General features: G+C 38.2%; 2 protein-coding genes across 9 annotated transcripts in view; one reads left to right on the forward strand and one right to left on the reverse strand.

Moving 5' to 3' along the window:
- The window catches only part of LOC143905737 (uncharacterized), a 72,823-nt gene that overhangs the window by 9,968 nt on the left and 43,886 nt on the right, over nt 1-18,969 (forward strand). The gene's annotated exons all lie outside the window — the stretch shown is intronic.
- Nucleotides 581-11,715, reverse strand: LOC143905738 (GTPase-activating protein and VPS9 domain-containing protein 1-like). Of its 7 annotated transcripts, none has more exons than XR_013259303.1 (7): nt 9,678-11,715; nt 2,715-4,064; nt 2,369-2,594; nt 2,002-2,258; nt 1,691-1,901; nt 1,224-1,610; nt 581-1,155 (listed from the first exon to the last, which is right to left on the reverse strand). XR_013259303.1 is itself a non-coding variant. In XM_077421315.1 (7 exons), exons 6-7 carry the CDS (start codon nt 1,557-1,559, stop codon nt 1,042-1,044), a joined length of 411 nt encoding a protein of 136 aa, XP_077277441.1. In that variant the 5' UTR covers nt 1,560-1,610; nt 1,691-1,901; nt 2,002-2,258; nt 2,369-2,594; nt 2,715-4,064; nt 4,454-5,739; the 3' UTR covers nt 596-1,041. The 7 variants fall into 7 exon arrangements, 4 of the variants coding, with proteins under 4 accessions (XP_077277441.1, XP_077277442.1, XP_077277443.1 ...); XR_013259304.1 differs by lacking the exon at nt 9,678-11,715 and adding an exon at nt 4,315-5,751 and having other exon boundaries at nt 583-1,155; XR_013259302.1 differs by lacking the exon at nt 9,678-11,715 and adding an exon at nt 4,454-5,751 and having other exon boundaries at nt 584-1,155.

The raw sequence follows: 18,969 nt of genomic DNA on the forward strand, positions 1-18,969 counted from the left end.
AATATGAACGTTTTAAAAATTATTTTATACTGAAATAAATAAATATACAGGCTAATAAGTCTGTAGCTATAAGCGATAGTTGCTAATTAAGTTTGTAAAGATGTACCAGCTGTGCAGGGTGAAAAGCAGGTTATCTCAAACGCCCTGCCACAACCCAATTAAAAGAGACTTAAATGTCATTACCGCTGAGAAGTACTTCTTGACATTTAAGTTAGCATGTCAGAGCAACCGAATTGTCCATTGCGTTCCACCTTGAATTTTTTTTACAGTCGTTTATTAGGATTGCCCTACTTTTAAATTGAGCGCTTTTTAATGTATTATTATTATTAAACTACCGATATCAATATATTATTAGTAATTTAATATTAAAACTTGACAGAGTGACGTAAACTAATTCGCTCATAGTATTATAACAAAGTATTATGCGTTCAAATTCTCGAAAGCTAGTTTCTTTACTATGCTCTCTCTTTATGTCGATCGATTCAGATAAAAATCTCCAAAGTCTTTCTTTTTCTCGCGATATTCCTAGAGTAAAACTGTACAAAAACTCCACGAAAGTGGCGATATTTTTCACGTATCTGGTTTAAGTCTCGGCTCTTGGGGAAGGTACGCATGTAGAAAGAGTACGCCAACACAGTTTATCCTGCTAAAATATTTATCAATCTCTATAAGTTCTTTATTGTTTACACATAAATTATAGAATATCTAAACGTTTCTTTTTTTTCGATGTCCTGTGAAATTGTACTATAGAGTTACAAATAAAGATAAAGCCACACTTTACGTATAATCTGATTCAGTCTTTGCTAATGTTACATAATAACGTGCGAAAGAACTAACAGTTAGACTATTTAAGAGACTATTTAAGAATTTAAATTAAGATACTGAAAGCATAAAACTGTTTAGCTAGCTTTACACAAAGATATTGGTCTTCTTCTTTATGAAATCGTCAAATTATGATTATGATACATTTCTACATTATCACCAGCATCGAATCTAATCTTATTTATCGTGATACTCTTGAGAAACTGTTAATCCATTGTCTTAACTCGATCGTGGCGCTGAACTGCGTCCACCAATGTTGTTCCTCTCCCTCCAATCGATTCCCGTAAAAGCTGTCTACATATTAAACAGTCGATACAACGACGGCGGATTAGTCTGAAATTAAGCACACGTTAACAATAACTCTTCTTGCTAAAATCACAATTCTCTTTTCAATCGCATACCTTGATTATGACATAGACCAGCACGGGAGTCAGATCGTCGGCAGCAGGTATGCCTCTTTCCGACGCCATGGAGAGGAGATTCATGATGGTAGTCGCGCAACAAAATACACACTGCAACTTATCCGTAGGAGTCTTATACGCCGATATCACAGCCAATTCAGCCTGCGCCCATGACCAGTGGCATTCGTAATGATGAACTTTTAAAATGTGTAGGTCCTTGTGATTTGGATGAGTTACGACCTTTGCCAACTTTTTGATGTGACCGTGAAAAAGCTGATCCCTATATACATCTCCATCTTCATTTAGATAGAACGCATTGTGGTATACCCGTGCCATGACGGTTCTTTCCACCACGACTCGCCAAATCTAACTGGTTGACGCTCGCCGCTGAAAGTAAGAAATAAGTTCAGACGTCTCTGAGCACTCCGTTAAGATCAATTGCGAGATAAATAATTATATTCATGTACATTGCCAGATCGGATCGTTATCCATTTCCACGTGGACCTTCCCTAGAAAATTATCCACGAGATCCTGTTTCTCGTCTGCTAACGTAAGTTTTTTAAACTCTTCGCAGAAACGCAGGAGAAAAGCCTTCTTTTTTCCAAAAATACCCTCACACAAACGGATACAAGATGATTATTGATAGCATCCCGATCGCACTTAACTCGCACGCATAATCTGAAAAATATTATTATTAAACGGTTAACATCTTACATTTAAACATCTTACATTTACTTATACGTTACATACAAAGATGATATTTATATATAAACAGTACCTATCTCAGTGAGCTAATGTCAACAGCAATCCCTGACGACATCTGATTAAATATGCGATATAAAGAGATCGCTTTTGATAATCCTCTCAAAGTGATTTGAAGAGCTTTCTACATCCATCGTCATTAAATAGACGCACGCAACGTAAAGTTTCATGAAGATGAGCTAGTAATGCTCTATTCTGCAGGTTCATAGCTTCTGCCAATTGTAGTTGTAAAAACGCAATCAGTTCGTTTTTTTTCTGCGACTAACAATGTCTCTGTAATAAAATGTTATATGCGAATATTTGAATATTAAGTAATTAAGTAATCCATAAAAAAATCACACTTTGTTTTATACGCCATGATTGAAAAATAATACAATAAATACCTCTGAAGTATTCCATGGAATGTGTTGAAGGTCAGCAATGCTAAGTACCATAAGTAATTTTTTTTTAGCATCCGCAAAAACATAAGAGTTCTACATTATTCGAATTGATTGAAAGTCTTTCGTCTTCCACCTCTTTTGTACGGGACTGATTGCTTTCGACCGAAGCTGTACCGCCTAGCTGCGCTTCGCTTTCTTCTGTATTTTGCTAATATATCATCGGTAGTATCTGAAATTAATCAAAATGACAATTTATTACTGTTTAAAAATTGCAGGAAAACTTGTTTCGAAGAACATTCTCTGTTCCAAATAATACACCTATCCTGTCATCCTTTTTCTTATAACGCACCTGATTTGGCGATGCACCTAGCTCCAGAGCTTGACAACCTTGAGCAATCTTAGAGAGATCATTGACGAGCTTCTCGAAGAGATTCGCTGCTGAGATCGCAATCGTAGTTAACGTAGATGTCGACGACGCTCTGGGCATCCGCACAGATCCTCGTAAGCGCATGTATGAACATCCACTTGTGCTCAAAAGAGCTGCTACAGGTCTCGAGGATATTCATAAAGATCTCCTTAAAGAACACCTCAATCTGCATCTTGAGGTGCATCTTGAAACGGGCGAGCAGCGCCAGGAACAGCGCTAACGACAGCTCAAACACTTCCGGCACCAAAGACACGCCATTCTTCGACAGCACGACACACAAGTACTGTTTAATGGCGATAATAAACATCTCGTTAGAGCGCAATATTGGACCGGCATTCTGCAAGATTCCCAGAAGTAACTAAAGCGACAAGATCTTGGAACGGAGCTCATGCGATATTGGATCGGGAGTGCCGTCCGGCAGCGGTTTCATAGAGAGCTTGCAGAGAGCGCAAAACACCAGGACTGCATCATTTTGCAGCACATGGGTGAATTTTGCAGTTACCATGTTGTCATTCTCAGCGGCTGCCTCGTCACCGTTGTTCTCCGGACTACCGTTCTCCAAATTGACTTCCTCTTCCAATGGCACCACGGATTTTACTACATCATCAAGAATACTCTTGACAATTGTTTGAGAATCAATGTTATCATTACTAGGAGCATTCTCTGGACTAACCTTGGCTTCAGTTTCGCCGTTTGCTATGACAGAACCCTCCTGCTGATGTTCCCCATCAAGCCTCACGATCTCTTCCTCCGCCTGAGTCTCCATTCGCGCGAAGATCACGTTGATTATCTGCGTGAGAGTCGCACGGGCTGTTGTTTGATTCACCAGGTTGCGCGACGCCAAGTAAACGTTGTAAACAGTACGAATTGTTTAACAGTACCGTACTCTCGTGTACCTCCACACCTCCGCTGGCTTGTCATTACAGTCAGCAGAGCTTTAATATTCTGCAGCTGCACACCCTCATCGGTCTGTGGACCGGTGAAGCAACCGCAGATTGTCTCGACAATGCGCACAATCAGTAGCTTGTTAGGCTCCGTTGAATCAGGCACATTGCCAGTGAGATGGCTATATGCGATTAACTTCTGCAGGCAGTCCAGTGCTGTGTCACCACAATCCGTAGTGACTAGCTCTGACATGCTGATTCAAATGGCAAGAAGTACTTCTCAACGGTAATGACATTTGAGTCGCTCAATTGGGCTGTGGCAGGGCGTTTGAGATAACCTCTTTACCCTGCACAGCTGGTACATCTTTGATCTCGTTACGGAGGTCCTCTGCAAGACAGAATATTAGTCACAAACTTAATTAGCAACTATCGCTTATAATTACAGGCTTATTAGTCTGTATATTTATTTATTTTACTATAAAATAATTTTTAAAACGTTTATATTAATTCTGATTGCAGACGGACCTTCGGAAACACTAGCGCCTTCTTCTTTTAACATAAATAACTAAAAATTTATATTTCGGCTAATTACCGAGTTTATAAATATTTAATTAAAATTATCTGGGTGACTCACAAACCTTTTTAATCACACTTCATAACTCTTCATACAAAATACAAACGATTCCGTATAAAAACTTTTATTAATTTATCTATTTCGGCTAAATGCATGGTGTAAAAATAATTAATTAATTACAATTAAACGAATGACTCACAAACCTTTTCAATTGCACTTCAAAAGTCTTCATACGAAATACAAACGATTTCATATGGTAGATTCTTTCCCGGACATTCATTTCCGGTCAAATACATACGAATTTATATATGTACCTAATTTACCTAAATAGAAATCTTCCTCCTGATCGATAAGTCTATCGACCTAATTTCCAAATACGCGCGCGATATCGAAACTGGCGATACCTGCGCCGCCAGCGTCAAAAAAGTGAAAGTAATGTTTCTGATTATGACGTCATCATATAAAACGTCGGCGTTAGAAGTAGAAGAAGAAGTATCTTAATAAAAAATTTTCACATTTGGACTTTGCGTCGCAATATCTCCACTCGTAGGGCACGGAGCGGAATATTATAAGAGAAACCCCCCCCCCCTAATTGGACCCCAAGCTATCGATCAAGCCTACTTAGAACTTGATCCGTTCACTCGTTATCGAGATCTCAACATCTCGAGTACTCGCAAACTGTCGCGTCGCGTAAAAGAGTCACGGTCGGTCTCGCTCCGCGTGTACTTGGCGCGAGACACTACCATGTCTCTTGATTAATTTTCAATAACCGTACTAGATACACCTTTCTAATACACAGATACTTAATATTTACTGATTTATCGCTATCTAACATTTATATTATAACCAGGAATCTTTATTAAATCGACGCAATTGGCGAATAACAATAACGCTTAATCACGACGTTTTGGGGGTTTTGGGTCCTTCTCAAATGTCTTGTAACAAAAAATTCAGTAATGCCGGAATTAGTTAGAATTCTAACAAAAATATAACGGAAACAATTAAATGTCCTACCTATAAACTGGCATGGAACTATAGCTCTCGCGTGAACATCTTAGGAATATGAGGATTTTGACCGAAAAAGTCATATGTCAGAAGCTGTAAAAACCTCTCCATTAGTGGTTGTTAAAGGGTAAAATTAACAATTAGAAAGTATAGAGCGATGAGTAATTACATGTTCGGTATCGTAGAGCGCCTTGATGCGAATTTCATAACGTTAAGATGCGTAATGTATAAATTCGGAAATAATTAAACGGAGCCACCGCTGGAAGGTGACGAACGGTCGGGAGCGAGCAAGCAACTGTTATTAATAGATGTACATAGATGTCATTAATAGATGTAAGATTAATAAATGTACATTGTTATAAGGTTAAAAGAGTAAACATAGCGGGTTTATATACAAGAGATGACTTTGTCGTATATTGGATTTTGGTTTTCGGTATCTTTTTGCAAGTTGATGGTATTCGCTTGATTTTTTATGTAAAACATTTCCGCTATTTCACGCTTCCTGACATTCTTTTCCTTATGCAGTATGTCTACGTTAGACCATTCAAAATCGTGCTGACAAGATACACGGTGTTCGCTAACCACCAAACAGCATCCGTCATTTTTCCTGATGTCGCTCCGGTGTTCTTTAATACGCGTTTGCAGATGTCTTTTTGTCTGCCCGATGTATGACGCGTCGCAATCCTCGCAATTTATTCTATACACGATCTCAGTTTCACGGTCCCTATCAAGTGTATCTTTTCCTTTTTTGATTATTACGTCTAGCTTCTTTGGGATGGTGTACACTTTATCGAGACCAACGCTATTTAATGTGAATCGTATATTCTCGCTGAGGCCCTTGACAAAAGATATGGCCAAGTATCTCCGACCGTCGAAAGTATCGATGAGTTCTTGATTTCTGCCCAGTACTTTGAATGTCAACGTGAAAAAATTCAAGCAAGCGCGGGTAAACGGCGGGAGTAACTATGACTTTCTTAAGGGAGGAGCTGCCACCCTCAGTCGCTTCCTGCCCTGCTGAGTTATAGTTGCTCGTTCGCAAAGAGGCGCAACTAAATCTTAGAGAGCCTCAAGTCTGCCCCACTTCCAAGTTGGTGCTCGCCGGGTACCCGGCTTGCCGGGTAGCGAACGGGGTTCAGGCGATACGGGAGCATACCCTGGGCTCTCGGCTGATCAACGTGATCAGTGCTATCGGGTGAATTCCCGTCAGGGTGACGAACAGGTATCTTGGGCCACCATGTACCGAATACCTATCAAATGATAGCTAATGCGACACATAGTAGTGAGTGGTGACACTCACGACGGCGACTCGTCACACGTGAGCTTAGGGAGGGGCTCGACACGAGTACTGAGGGCGGCAGGGGGTGCCGCCCGCCGGAGTTATCTTTGCTCCGGCCCTGCCGAAGAGGTATTGGACTCTCAGGGGCTGCGGTTAGCTGGATGAGTGGAAGGATGGGCTCAAAAACGAAAGTTATGCTGGATCTCGTATCCTTGTTGTTTGAGTAACCCGTTGCGCAGAGGAGCGATCCAATGCAACCTGCAAGACCGCTCGAGCCGGGATCTGTTCAGGAACCGCACTGCCCCGAAACGGTAAGACACGCCAAAAGGCGTGATGTGTGTAGCCAAATGCCTCATCATCTAATTAGTGACGCGCATGAATGGATTAACGAGATTTCCACTGTCCCTATCTACTACAGAGTGTCTCGAGTATGAATCTGGTGCAGTGCAATTGTCAAAGAGCGTATGCGGTTATGTGTGATTTGGGTGAGATGTTGTGCGAACGTCGAGTGAGTGTGGCACTGCTGCAGGAACCATGTGTGAAGGATGGACGTGTAGTTGGACTCCCGCTAAGAATGAATGTGATTGTGTGTGAGAGCGAATATGTTAAGGCAGCAGTGGTGGTGAATTATTCCAATCTCGACGTGATGTGTGTAAGGGAGTGCACGGACGAGTATGGCGTGTGCGTGTGGCTGAAGGGAGACTTCGGCAAAATGTAGTGTCTGTGCCGAACTGCCGGTTCGGTGAGGACATCGAGCCGTACTTGGCGTACATGGACAGGATGCGAATGGCAACCAGAGGAAAGCGTGTTGGTAGGAATGGATGCTAACGCCGTCTCTCCCTTAAAGTACAATAAGAATGAGATGCGTGGCAGAGTACTTGAGGAATGGATCGTTGCAAATGACATGATTGTGTTGAATGAGCCGAGCGAGAGTTATACATTTAGCGGACCCAATGGGGAAAGCGATATAGATGTAACTCTCGTGAGCGATGTGTCTGGGGGGTGCCAGTTCGAATGGGAGGTCAAGAATGACTAAGGTATCAGCGACCATAACGTGTTGCTGATACGTATGACCTGTAGTGAGAGTGCTGAGCGAATGGAAGGTATGCGTAGGTGGGTGTGCAAAAATGTGGACTGGGTGGGATATATGAGCGATCTGGTGGAGTATGCGTCTGAAGATGGTGCGAATGTGATGGATGACAGTAACGCGGATAGCCTGGCTAAACGCGTCACTTCATGGATCCTGAGAGCGAATAATAACATGAAAGAGAGAGTGTGTGTGGGGCTGCGAGGAAGCTTGTGTGGTGGACGGATAAACTGGAGCGTATGAAGAAGGATGTAAGGAAGTGTAGGCCAGCCTACCAGCGAATGCGAGGGAGAGATAGGAATTGAGTGGAAAGATGTTTGAATGTGTATAAACGTACTCTGAGAGAGTACAAGAGAATGTTATGGAGAGTGAAAGAGGAGAACTGGAGACAGTTCGTAAGTGACACGGGGAATCGGGATCCATGGGGCGATGTGTATAAGGTGTGTATGGGGAAGTATGGACGGGATAGACTGAGTGTTATGAAAGTGGGTGACAGGACTACGAGTACGTGGAGAGAGAGTGTGAGTGTGCTGCTGGATCGTTTCTTCCCGGCCGCAGAGATGGAAGATGTGTGAATGGAAGATAGAGAAATGGTTAAAAAGTCGTTCGAATGGGATGAAGTGAATGTGGTAGTGAAAGCAATGAAAGTGGGTAAGTGGGCACCTGGGTTGGATGGAATAACTGTGGAGATGTTACGTGCGGTCTGGCGTGCAATTCCGGGATGGTTGAAAAGAGTGTACGACGTGTTCTTGAGTACCAATCGCTTTCCTACGGTGTGGAAGAAAGTAAGAGTGATTGTGCTGCTGAAGTCCCCAGAGAAAGTACGGTCGGACCCCGGGTTGTACAGACCGATCTGCCTGCTGTCTGTGCTTGGGAAAGTGTTGGAGCGATTGATGGTGAACAAGCTTGAGCTGATGAATGGTAGAATGTGTAAGGCACAGCACGGGTTTGTGAATGGACGTTTGACCGAGAGGGCGTGGAATAGTGTGCATCACGTGGAATAGTTTCCAGCAGATCTGGAAAAAATGGGGAACGAGTGGATGAGAATAGTGAGCGAATGAGGTGCGAGTGTCGGAGTGAAAGTGTCAGAGAGCAAAACAGTTACGATGCTCCTGAAAGGTAGTCTGTCTGGAGCAAGACACCCGAGCGTTATAGTGTGAATGGGAAGCATGTGAGATATGTGAAGTGTGTGAGGTATCTGAGTGTATGGGTAAGCAAGCGGATGAGCTTCAAGCCACACCTGGAGTGTATGAGACAAAAGTGTATGAGTATGGTGGGAAAGCTGAGACGAGTGATGAGGAGCAAATGGGGATTGCAAAAGAGAGCGTGGCGTGTTATTTATAAAGGTTTGTTTGCTGCGTGTGTGATGTATGGTGTGAGCGTGTGGTACGAAGCCATGAAGTATGGGTATGCGCGAGAGGCAATAAACAGGTGCCAGAGAGTGGCGATGAGCGCCTATTTGAATGTTTGCAGAACGGTCTCCACGGAGGCCATGCAAGTGTTGATGGGTGGTTTTCCGTGGGACCTGGAATGTGTAAGAAGAGGTTTGAATGCGTGGATAAAGAACGGTTGGGATTTGGGTGTGAACGATGTTATGAGTGGGCAGGAAGTAAGTGAGAGAAGTGTGGAAGATAGCATGGAACTGGTGAGTTATAGGCTGTATGAGAGATGGCAGAGTAGATGGGACAATAGTGTGAAAGGACGAGTGACCCATAGCTTCGTGCAGAATGTAAGATTTGCCGAGAGATGCCTGGGTTTTGAACCGAGTCTGTGGCTCGGGTATATCCTAACGGGTCACGGCAGTTTGAATGAGTTCTTGTATAAAAGGGGATTGTCTAAGACTGAAAGTTGTGCGTGTGGCGCTAAGTGCGAGGAATGGAAGCATGTGCTGGTTGAATGTGGTATGTATGAGGATGTGGCCCAGGAAGCTCGCTCCCGCCGGTCGCGGGTAGGACCATCGTGGTGGCAGTGGTTTACAGCAGCATGCTGGCTAGGATACTCGAGTTTTGCACTTAGGTGTCCGACGGGTGAGCTGTGTCCCAACAGCTCGGGTACCAACCTGCACAGCTGGTAGAGCGTGGATAGTCGCTCGCCACAACCAGTGAGTTGCTGCCGGATCCCGTAATCTTGCAGCGTACTGGTAGTGCCAGACTTCGGTCGGTACTCGCTGATTGGGCGTATCCCAATCTCGCGCCCATGAGGGCCGTGTGGATTAGGCTCTTGCAAAACATATAGGGAAATCACTAGGACAAACTTCTATGTTTTCTTAGTGTAAATAATATTAGAATTTTATTACCGAAACCGGCAATTATGGCTTGGAATATGTCATTGTTGGACTTTATTAAAAATTATTGTCAACTATAAATTTGACCAATATGCATTATTTGGTTAATATTTGACATTTGTAATAGTGGATTTTTTTGTTGTGAATATGCCATTATTGGACCCTATTGGATATTATTGTTAACATGCATATTAAATTATATGCTTTATTTAACTTGTAATTGATAATATTAATATTAGAATTTTATTATCAAAGTCGGCGATTATTGTCTGGAATATGTCACTGTTGGACTTTATTGAAAATTGTTGTCAATCTTTAAAATTAACTCATGTGTATTATTTGATTGGCATTGACATTTGCAATAGTGGATTCTTTTTTACTAAAATCGGCAAATATTACCGTGAATATGCCATCATTGGACCTTATGGAATATTATTGCTAACATGCATATTAAATTATATGCATTATTTAATTCGTAATTGACAGTTCTGATTTTCTTGTTAAAAATGGCAAATGTGCTATTATTAACCTTGCATATATATCTCTGTCAATTATATGTAATGTCACAAATGCATTGCAATTACGAGAATATTAGACTTAGTAACTTCTGCGTCTTTACGTATTATATTACTTGGCATATCTACTGAAAGTTTTGCATGGTTTCTTCTACGTAATTCTTAGAAATCTCATATACAAAAAAGATTTTTATAACAATTAAATAAACATTCGGGCTCGATTTCCGAGCAAACATCAAGTCTCTTCCCACGTACCTGCTCACGTTTGCGAGGGAGAGTAAATTGCAATTATCATAACAATTGTAGGATGCATTTTTGGACGAGATGCATCTTTTGAGGGCCATGTCCTAAGGGAAGGACATCCCGAATCAAAAACCATAAATTAATATGAATATGTCGGAAAATGAGTTAGAAAACTTACCGTCGCAAGGGTTTCGGACCCCCAGCGACCGGCGTACCTCCTTTATTGTCCCTGGGGGGGGGGGATATGTCGTTATCACGAGAAGGGCTATCACCGGCGTTATCTTTGGGCGCGCCGGTGACGAACTGGCTACCGAAGCTACTATTAGGGATAACATTATATCCCTGTGTCCTAATGAGTTTGCGGATACCCCAGACCGCAGGTTACGTACAAAGGAAATACACGGAGATGCAGATAAGACGGCTATGCATAATGATGCGGATGTTGCCGGTATGGAGGTCTCGACTCGGCCGCGGACTTCAACGGAGGTCGATCCTGCTGTCGACTTGGCGAGGGACATCGTGTATTCCAATCGCTTGGACCGGCCCGTTTCCCCTGATGAGTCGGGAACGGAGCGTGGCAACGACGCGGATGATGAGTAGTACGTGCCCTTCTTTGTTACGACCAGGCTTGAACATGATGAGGAAAATAAGGTTTTTATTGACAATAGGAATAAAAACTCCGCAGTTGGGCCTACAATAACTATTTCTTCGGATAAGAAAAATAAGAAAAACTCAACAACAAGAAGACCAAAGAGAAAAGCGGAGGCATCTTTTTTTTCTCAAAGTTTGTTCGAATCGTCGCCGCTGACTAAGGGTTTCAGGACCTTTAAGAAACCCAAGCCGTCTCGTCTCAAATTAAGAGATCCGCCACTAACGCCGACCTCTCTGGACGACAAGACTCGCATGGAAATGGTGTCAACTACGGTCTTACACACAGGTCTGGAAACTTGGACCAATTTTGGTGGGGGATGGTCGTTTTAACAAGGAAGAATTTATTTCACGGCGTTGTCACCATGCATTGCTGTCATCGCGAAGTGTAGATGGTAACTCATAGTAACGTGACAACAATCTTTTAATTGCGCTTAATTCAAGTGCATTTTTAAAAATTGCATGTACTGCGAAAAGTACTTTAGTGGATATATTTGTAAATTGTGTTATTTTTGTAAATTTATAAGTAGAATTTATTTTATTTATTAAGTATTTTAATGGATTTTTTTTGGTGGATTAAATTTATCGGAATAAATATGACGAATTCTTGCGTAGTCCCAAACTGCAAAACGGGATATAAATTTTTAAAAATAAAACGGTCAACTTTTAAAATCCCGAAAAAAATAGAATTATTTAAAAAGTGGCAAGCAGCGATCCCGGGCAATATAAAATTAAAATCGTCCCGTCACGTGTGTGAAAAACACTTTGAAGAACGATACATCAACAGACAGTGGGTTAAACGTGATTCGAATGGAAAAATTATTGCAGAGGTAAGTTTTTCTTATTTATTTTATTATTTCTAACAAAACATACATATAATACAATGATATATGAATTAATATGGTATATGCATATAGTGTTATATAAAGTTGCACAATGAAAATATATTTCTTATTTATATGCCAGTATCTTTCGTATAAATACGTGGATCGGTACAAAAATAATTCCTTCTAATTTTTTTTTTGAATCTGACGGCATAAAAAGTTTTGCGTTTCACTGACATGAGTTGTTACTTGAAGTCTTTATATTATGTTGAGTAGTAGTGTTGTGATCAGTTACGTTAGTGTGTTACACGAATACTTCAAACTAGTGTGTGTTTTAGATACTGGTGTGTATTTTTTATTCGCGTAAATAATCACAATACCACTCAACATAACTCAACTAGAGATTTCAAATAACAACTTATTGAAACGCAAAATTTTCTATGACGCCAGATTTAAAAGAAAAATATTAGAAGGCATTACTTTCATATCGACTCTCGTATTTTTCACTTTCAGTACACATATGTATGTCCACGATTACATGATGGTGCTGTCCCGACATTGTTTAATAACACTGACGAAATTGTTATCTCAAATGCTGTCCCAACATTGTTTAATGACACTGACGAAACTGTTATCTCAAAACGAACAGAGAACAGTGACGCAAAAAGTAAAGTCATTGATACTTTTACGGACAATTTGTCTGTTGTGGAAAGTATGTTCATTGCATATATATATATATATATATATATATATATATATGTATATATAATAATGGATAGTGATTTTTAAAAATAAATATATACATATATATATATATTTATTTATTTTTAAAAATTACTTTTCGTTAAAATATTGCTGCATTTTTTTATGTATACATTTGCACTAATTTATTGTATCCTTATTATAAACGTATCTTCGATTTTCCTCGATAAATCTTCGATTGTCGGCAAAGTAGATGTTGAAATCGAAAATGCTACAAACTCAATGAATGATGGTGCCATTATAGAAAATACAAAGTTTATTCTTCAAAAGCACAGTCCAACAGTAGTTGCACAACCATATCAGATTCCTGTTCCTGCTTTGGCTTTGGAAAAAGAGAAATTTGGCAATGTTTCAGTCATTAGCGAATGTAAGTTGCATTTTCCACTCATTGTAATTAAGAGGTATCGCTCAATACGCAGTTGTAAATATAATAGAAATTTCAAGCACAAAAATTCCGTTTATTTCAAATTGATATAGAAATAGGATAACTCCGGTATTTACGCCGCAAAAGTAGAAAAAAATTAAAGGAATGAAGGTATTTGCTCGAAATTATTCTGTCATGTGCCTTTATGCCATATATATTAATATTATGTTGCAATTTCAGTTTTTTACTGTTAATATTAACGAAACCGTCGTGAGTTGAATCGATTTCTCACCGTAGTAAGTAGCGCGATCATATATTACAATCATATATTACGTAAAATGATTACTGTAGGGAATGTAAAAGGTTTAATGGTTATTTCATGATACATAAGTGTAAAGGGATAGTAAAGGATGGAATACAGCAAAATACAAGTACATAGCTTTTGTATTCTTTGTTTAGTTTGATATCTTGTATATCCCACCTGCTTAGGGTATATGGCATTTTTAGCGTGCGGGATTTATGCCATAGTACAAACACTTTGTAAAAATCGGAATTTTCATTATTTTTATGTTAATCTTACGATTAAATATAAAATGTGTTATTTTAACATTTGATTTATTTAAATATAAATTTAACACAAAAAAATCAGATAATCAAAATTAGTTAAATTAACACGTAAGTATGTTACATTTTTAACACAAAAACTTTAACAAGGTCTATTTTTAACAAAAATACACAAAATTTCTTACCGTGTATATTCCACTTATGAATACATTTATCCTACTTTTATGGAATATATGGCAAAAATGCAAGGGTCAAAAAATTTTTTTTTGTTAAATACAAAAAATAAATATTTCATATTTCTAATTTTTTTATAGTAGTAGACAGTATACAATTTTTATTGGTATAATTCATTTGCCTTAAACATAGTAAATACTCGATAATAGCACTCGATAAATTAAGTTTTCCTTAAGTACGGCGTATATACCGGAGTTACCCTATGTTAATTTTTGTTCTCTGTAACTCACGTATTTGCAAGTACATTATATCATAGTATACGCAATTGATAATATCTATTTAATTAGCTTAATTGTGAAAAATCGTTATAATTTTTTATTGTACTTTTTTTTGCTAGGTCATGAATTATTCAAAAGTGGTGAATGTAACAAAAATTTTTCTGCCAAGTTACCTAAAAATTGGGGGGTCACCGAAATACATGCGCGTAAAAAACATGTACTCTTTACATATTCAGTTATGAGAATAAAAAACGGCGTCGATTCTTTGGTTACACAAAAAAGCATAACTCTTGATACTCAAAAAAAACTCCGCTACTATGTATACGGTAATCTTATTGATGAAAATGATACTGACCTCGTACAATTTTTAAACAACACTAAATCGCTGCCAGTTGTTTTAGAAAGGTTTCAACATAAGAATATATGCAATGGTCTAGGAAATATTAATGTTTATTGTATTCCGGAACAATGCGCGTTTAATGATTATGTCGATGAATGGCGTGCCTACAAATGTTCTCTCCTGTAAAAAAAAAAAAATGTAATCGTTGCAATAAATTGAGAAAAACAGTACTACGAAAAAAAAAATTGGAGAATTGCAAGGCGCTTAATCGTATCTTAAAATCGTCAAATCCAATTGATCAAAAAAAGTTAGCATTGTTGAGAAATGAGTAAATTTAGATTAGTTATGTAAGTACATGTATATGTACGACTGAGCGACACGCGACGAGCACGCAACGAGCACGTAAGCATAGATGGGGAAAAGGTATAGCGTCCGTTAGAAGGACACCACACAAGCGACGCGCGGTGCGAGCACACTCAGAAAGATACGAGACTCTCTCGAAGCCGACACGCGGTCGAGCGCTCCAGCATATCATATACAGTATAAAGATGTATATAACGTATTGAATAGAAACTCGTTAATTCTCAAATTTTAATTGACTTCACCCAAACTCACCACTCCACGCACCATTGAACTTAACATGGTAGCAGAGCGTGGTTCAGTGAAAAGTTCGAAAAAATTCCGTAATGGTTGTGGGAACACTTGGCAGTGAAACAAAAAGAGATTTACAAGTCAAAGAGGAATCAACTAAAAAAAGCGGAAGTGAGGATTATAGACGAGTCGACATGGCAGACGAGTTCAAAATGACGCTACCAATTTTTGATGGAAATGACTACAGTACATGGAAAAAAAGAATAACTGTATTTTTGAAAATGAAAAAATGCGAGAAGGTTATTCAACGAGAGAGAATCGACACGGAAAATGAAGCCACGTGGAATGATACAGACTTAAAAGCAATGAACTATATATATAGTGCTTTGTCAAATAGACAAATGGAGTTTATTAATGAAGAAACTACAAGTTATGAAATAATCAAGAAATTAGACAAACTATATGTGCGTGAATCAACCGCATTACAGATCTGTGTAAGAAATAAACTAGAAAGGATTAAATTGAAAGACTACACAGGAACAAGTGAATTTTACAGTGACTTTGAAAAACTAATAATTGAATTAAAAAATGCCAGAGCGACAGTGACTGAAAAAGAAAAATTAAATTACATGTTAAGAACGCTACCAAGTTCATTAAGCCATATCGGAGATCTAGTCGACGTGCTACCCGAAGGGGATAGAACTGTGGATTACGTAATTAATAAAATTAAAATGTATGAAGAAAAAAAAAGATGAAAATCAAAATTTAAAAAATAAAAGTGGAAATTTGAACGTATTCAAAAGTGAGATGAAAAAGGACAGAACGTGCTATAAATGCGGAAAGCAAGGACATTATCAGCACGAATGCACGAGCCAGAGCAGCGCGGGAACTTCTTGGAGAGGTCCGAGGGGAGGAGGACAGCAAGCGCGAGGAGGCGCGCACTATCAGCCTCAGCAGCAACGAGACAGCAGCTACGGCAGAGGCAGCAGCGGTTACCGAGGCCGAGGCGCAGGTCAACGAGGACGAGGCGGTCAACAACGGCAAGATCGTCAAAGCGCAGACCAAGGAAGGATGACTTTCACAACAGAGGTAGACAATAGGGTAGATAACGTCGAGGTAAATAATTGCGAAAATAGAGTCGAATGGGTCTTAGATAGCGGATGTACGGACCATATAATAAATAATGAAAAGTATTTTGTAGAATCAAAGAGACTTGAAAATCCAATTAGTGTAAAAATAGGTGATGGTCGAACATTAAAGGCAACGAAAATAGGAAATATAGTAACTAAGTTCGTAACAAATTATGATGAAACAGAAGTAGAACTTAAAGATGTATTTTTTGTTAAAGAAATAGATAGAAATTTATTGAGTTTTAGAAAAATTGCTGATAAAGCTAAAATAATATCAATGGGAAATACGTCAAAAATTTATACACGAGAAAATAAACTGATAGCAGTAGCTAATAAAGTAAATAATTTGTATAAGATCAATAGCCTTGTTGAGAACAAACAAAATTATGTAACAGAAAATGTAAATAAGAATATGACTTTGAAAGAAAAGTATCATAGACTATTAGGTCACGTAAATTTCAAGTACTTGAATATTCTGAGTCAAAATAACTTAGTTGATGGGTTACCGAATAATTTAGAGAGCGATTATTTGAAATGCGGTACGTGTATACAAAATAAAATGACTAACACTAGTTGTGAAAATAATAGACATAGAGCAAAAGATATAGCTGAAATTATTCATGCAGATGTAAACGGACCGCATAGTACCATAGGTTATAGGGGTGAAAGATATTTTCTAATTTTAATTGACGATTATAGTAAGGCTGGAAAAGTTTACACGATGAAAGAAAAAAGTGAAGTTTATGACTGTATTGTAACATATGTAAATCAATTAGAAAATCTAACTGGTAAAAGAATAAAGCGTTTAAGATGCGATAACGGGAGAGAATTTTTGAATAAAGATATATATAATTTTGCTAAAGAAAAAAGAATTTACATTGAGCCGTGCCCTCCGTATATTCACGAGTTGAACGGAACGGCGGAAAGATACAATAGGTCGGTAATGGATTCGGCTAGATGCTTATTGTCCGATGCGAAAATACAAAATAGATTTTGGCCAGAGGTAGTCAAGACGGCTGTTTATTTGAAAAATAAAACATTGGAAAATACATTTGAAAAGAAGACTCCGTATGAGATTATGATGAGAGAAAAGCCCGATATTAAGAATTTAAAATTATACGGAAGTAGAGGTTTTGTTAGAGTTCCAAAAATTAGAAGGAAAAGTAAGTGGGATAGAAAAGCTGATTTAGGAGTATTAGTCGGTTACGAAGTAGTAGGGTATAGAGTATTAATTAATAACAAAGTGATTGTAGCAAAACACGTAGATATAATTGAAGAAAATGTAAACTTAGTTGGATTTAAAGATAACAACAAAATTAGTGAAGATGAGTCAATTCAAAACGAGATTAATCAGGAACTTCAAAATGAAAATGAGGAAAATGAAAATAATGAGCATGTGAATAACCTACCCAGTACTAGCGATACAAATTTACAAGTACTGAGAAGGTCAGAAAGAAAGAAAAGCCCTGTAAGCAGATATGGAAATCCAATAACAAACTATGTTTATGTAAATTATGTTAGTGTAGACAATCCGGAAAATTATAATGAAGCAATAAATTGTAACAATAGCGATAAATGGCGAGAAACTATGAATAAAGAAATCGAATGCTTAAATAAAAATTATATATGGAAATTAGTTGAAAAGCCAAAAGATAGAAAAGTATTAGATCTTAAGTGGGTGTATACAAAAAGGGCTGATAATAAATTTAAAGCGAGAATTGTAGTAAGAGGGTTTCAACAAAGAGAGGTGTTAGAAGATATATACTCACCAGTAGCGAGAACACAAACGTTAAAAATTATGTTAAATTACTGTGTACAAAATGGATTAGCGATAGATCAAATGGATGTCGAATCTGCGTTCCTAAATGAAAAAATAAAATCGGAAGTGTATGTGAAACAACCTCAAGGTTACGATGATAATACAGGCAAAGTTTGTAAACTGGAAAAGGCTTTGTACGGACTGCGAGAAAGTCCACGAGCTTGGTACGAATGTTTAGACGAATACTTGAGAGAATTAGGATTTAAGCGTAGTAAAACTGATTACTGTTTATATTATATGGAGATTAATAGTGAAAAAATCTATTTGATAATCTTTGTAGATGATTTGTTAATTTGTAGTAAAAATCGGAAATTAATAGAATGTATTAAAAGAAAATTAGCAGCAAAATTTCGAATGAAAGATATGGGCCAAATAAAAACTTATTTGGGAATAAATATTAAGTATGATTGTGAGAAGAAAATTATGACATTAGATCAGAAAAACTATATTGAGTCGTTAGCAAAAAAGTATGAAATTGAAAATGCGAAATTGTATGCTACCCCAATGAAACAAAATTTGAAATGTGAACCTGCCTTATCTCTCTCTCTCTCTCTCTCTCTCTCTCTCTCTCTCTCTCTCTCTCTCAGTATCAAAAGATATAAAATATAGAAATTTAATTGGGGCCTTGTTGTATATAAGTTCAAGTACTAGACCAGATATTTGTTATTGCGTAAACTATCTAAGTAGATTCCAAAATTGTTATGATCAAAGCCATTATAAATACGCCTTAAGAGTATTAAAATATTTATATTATACTAAAGATTTTTAAAATTAAAATTTGAGAAAAATACAAATTTGGATATATTAGATTGTTG

The sequence above is a fragment of the Temnothorax americanus genome, unplaced genomic scaffold (assembly GCF_048541705.1).
Source record: "Temnothorax americanus isolate GAGA-0224 unplaced genomic scaffold, ASM4854170v1 Scaffold66, whole genome shotgun sequence".
NCBI classification, from domain to species: Eukaryota; Metazoa; Arthropoda; class Insecta; order Hymenoptera; family Formicidae; genus Temnothorax; species Temnothorax americanus.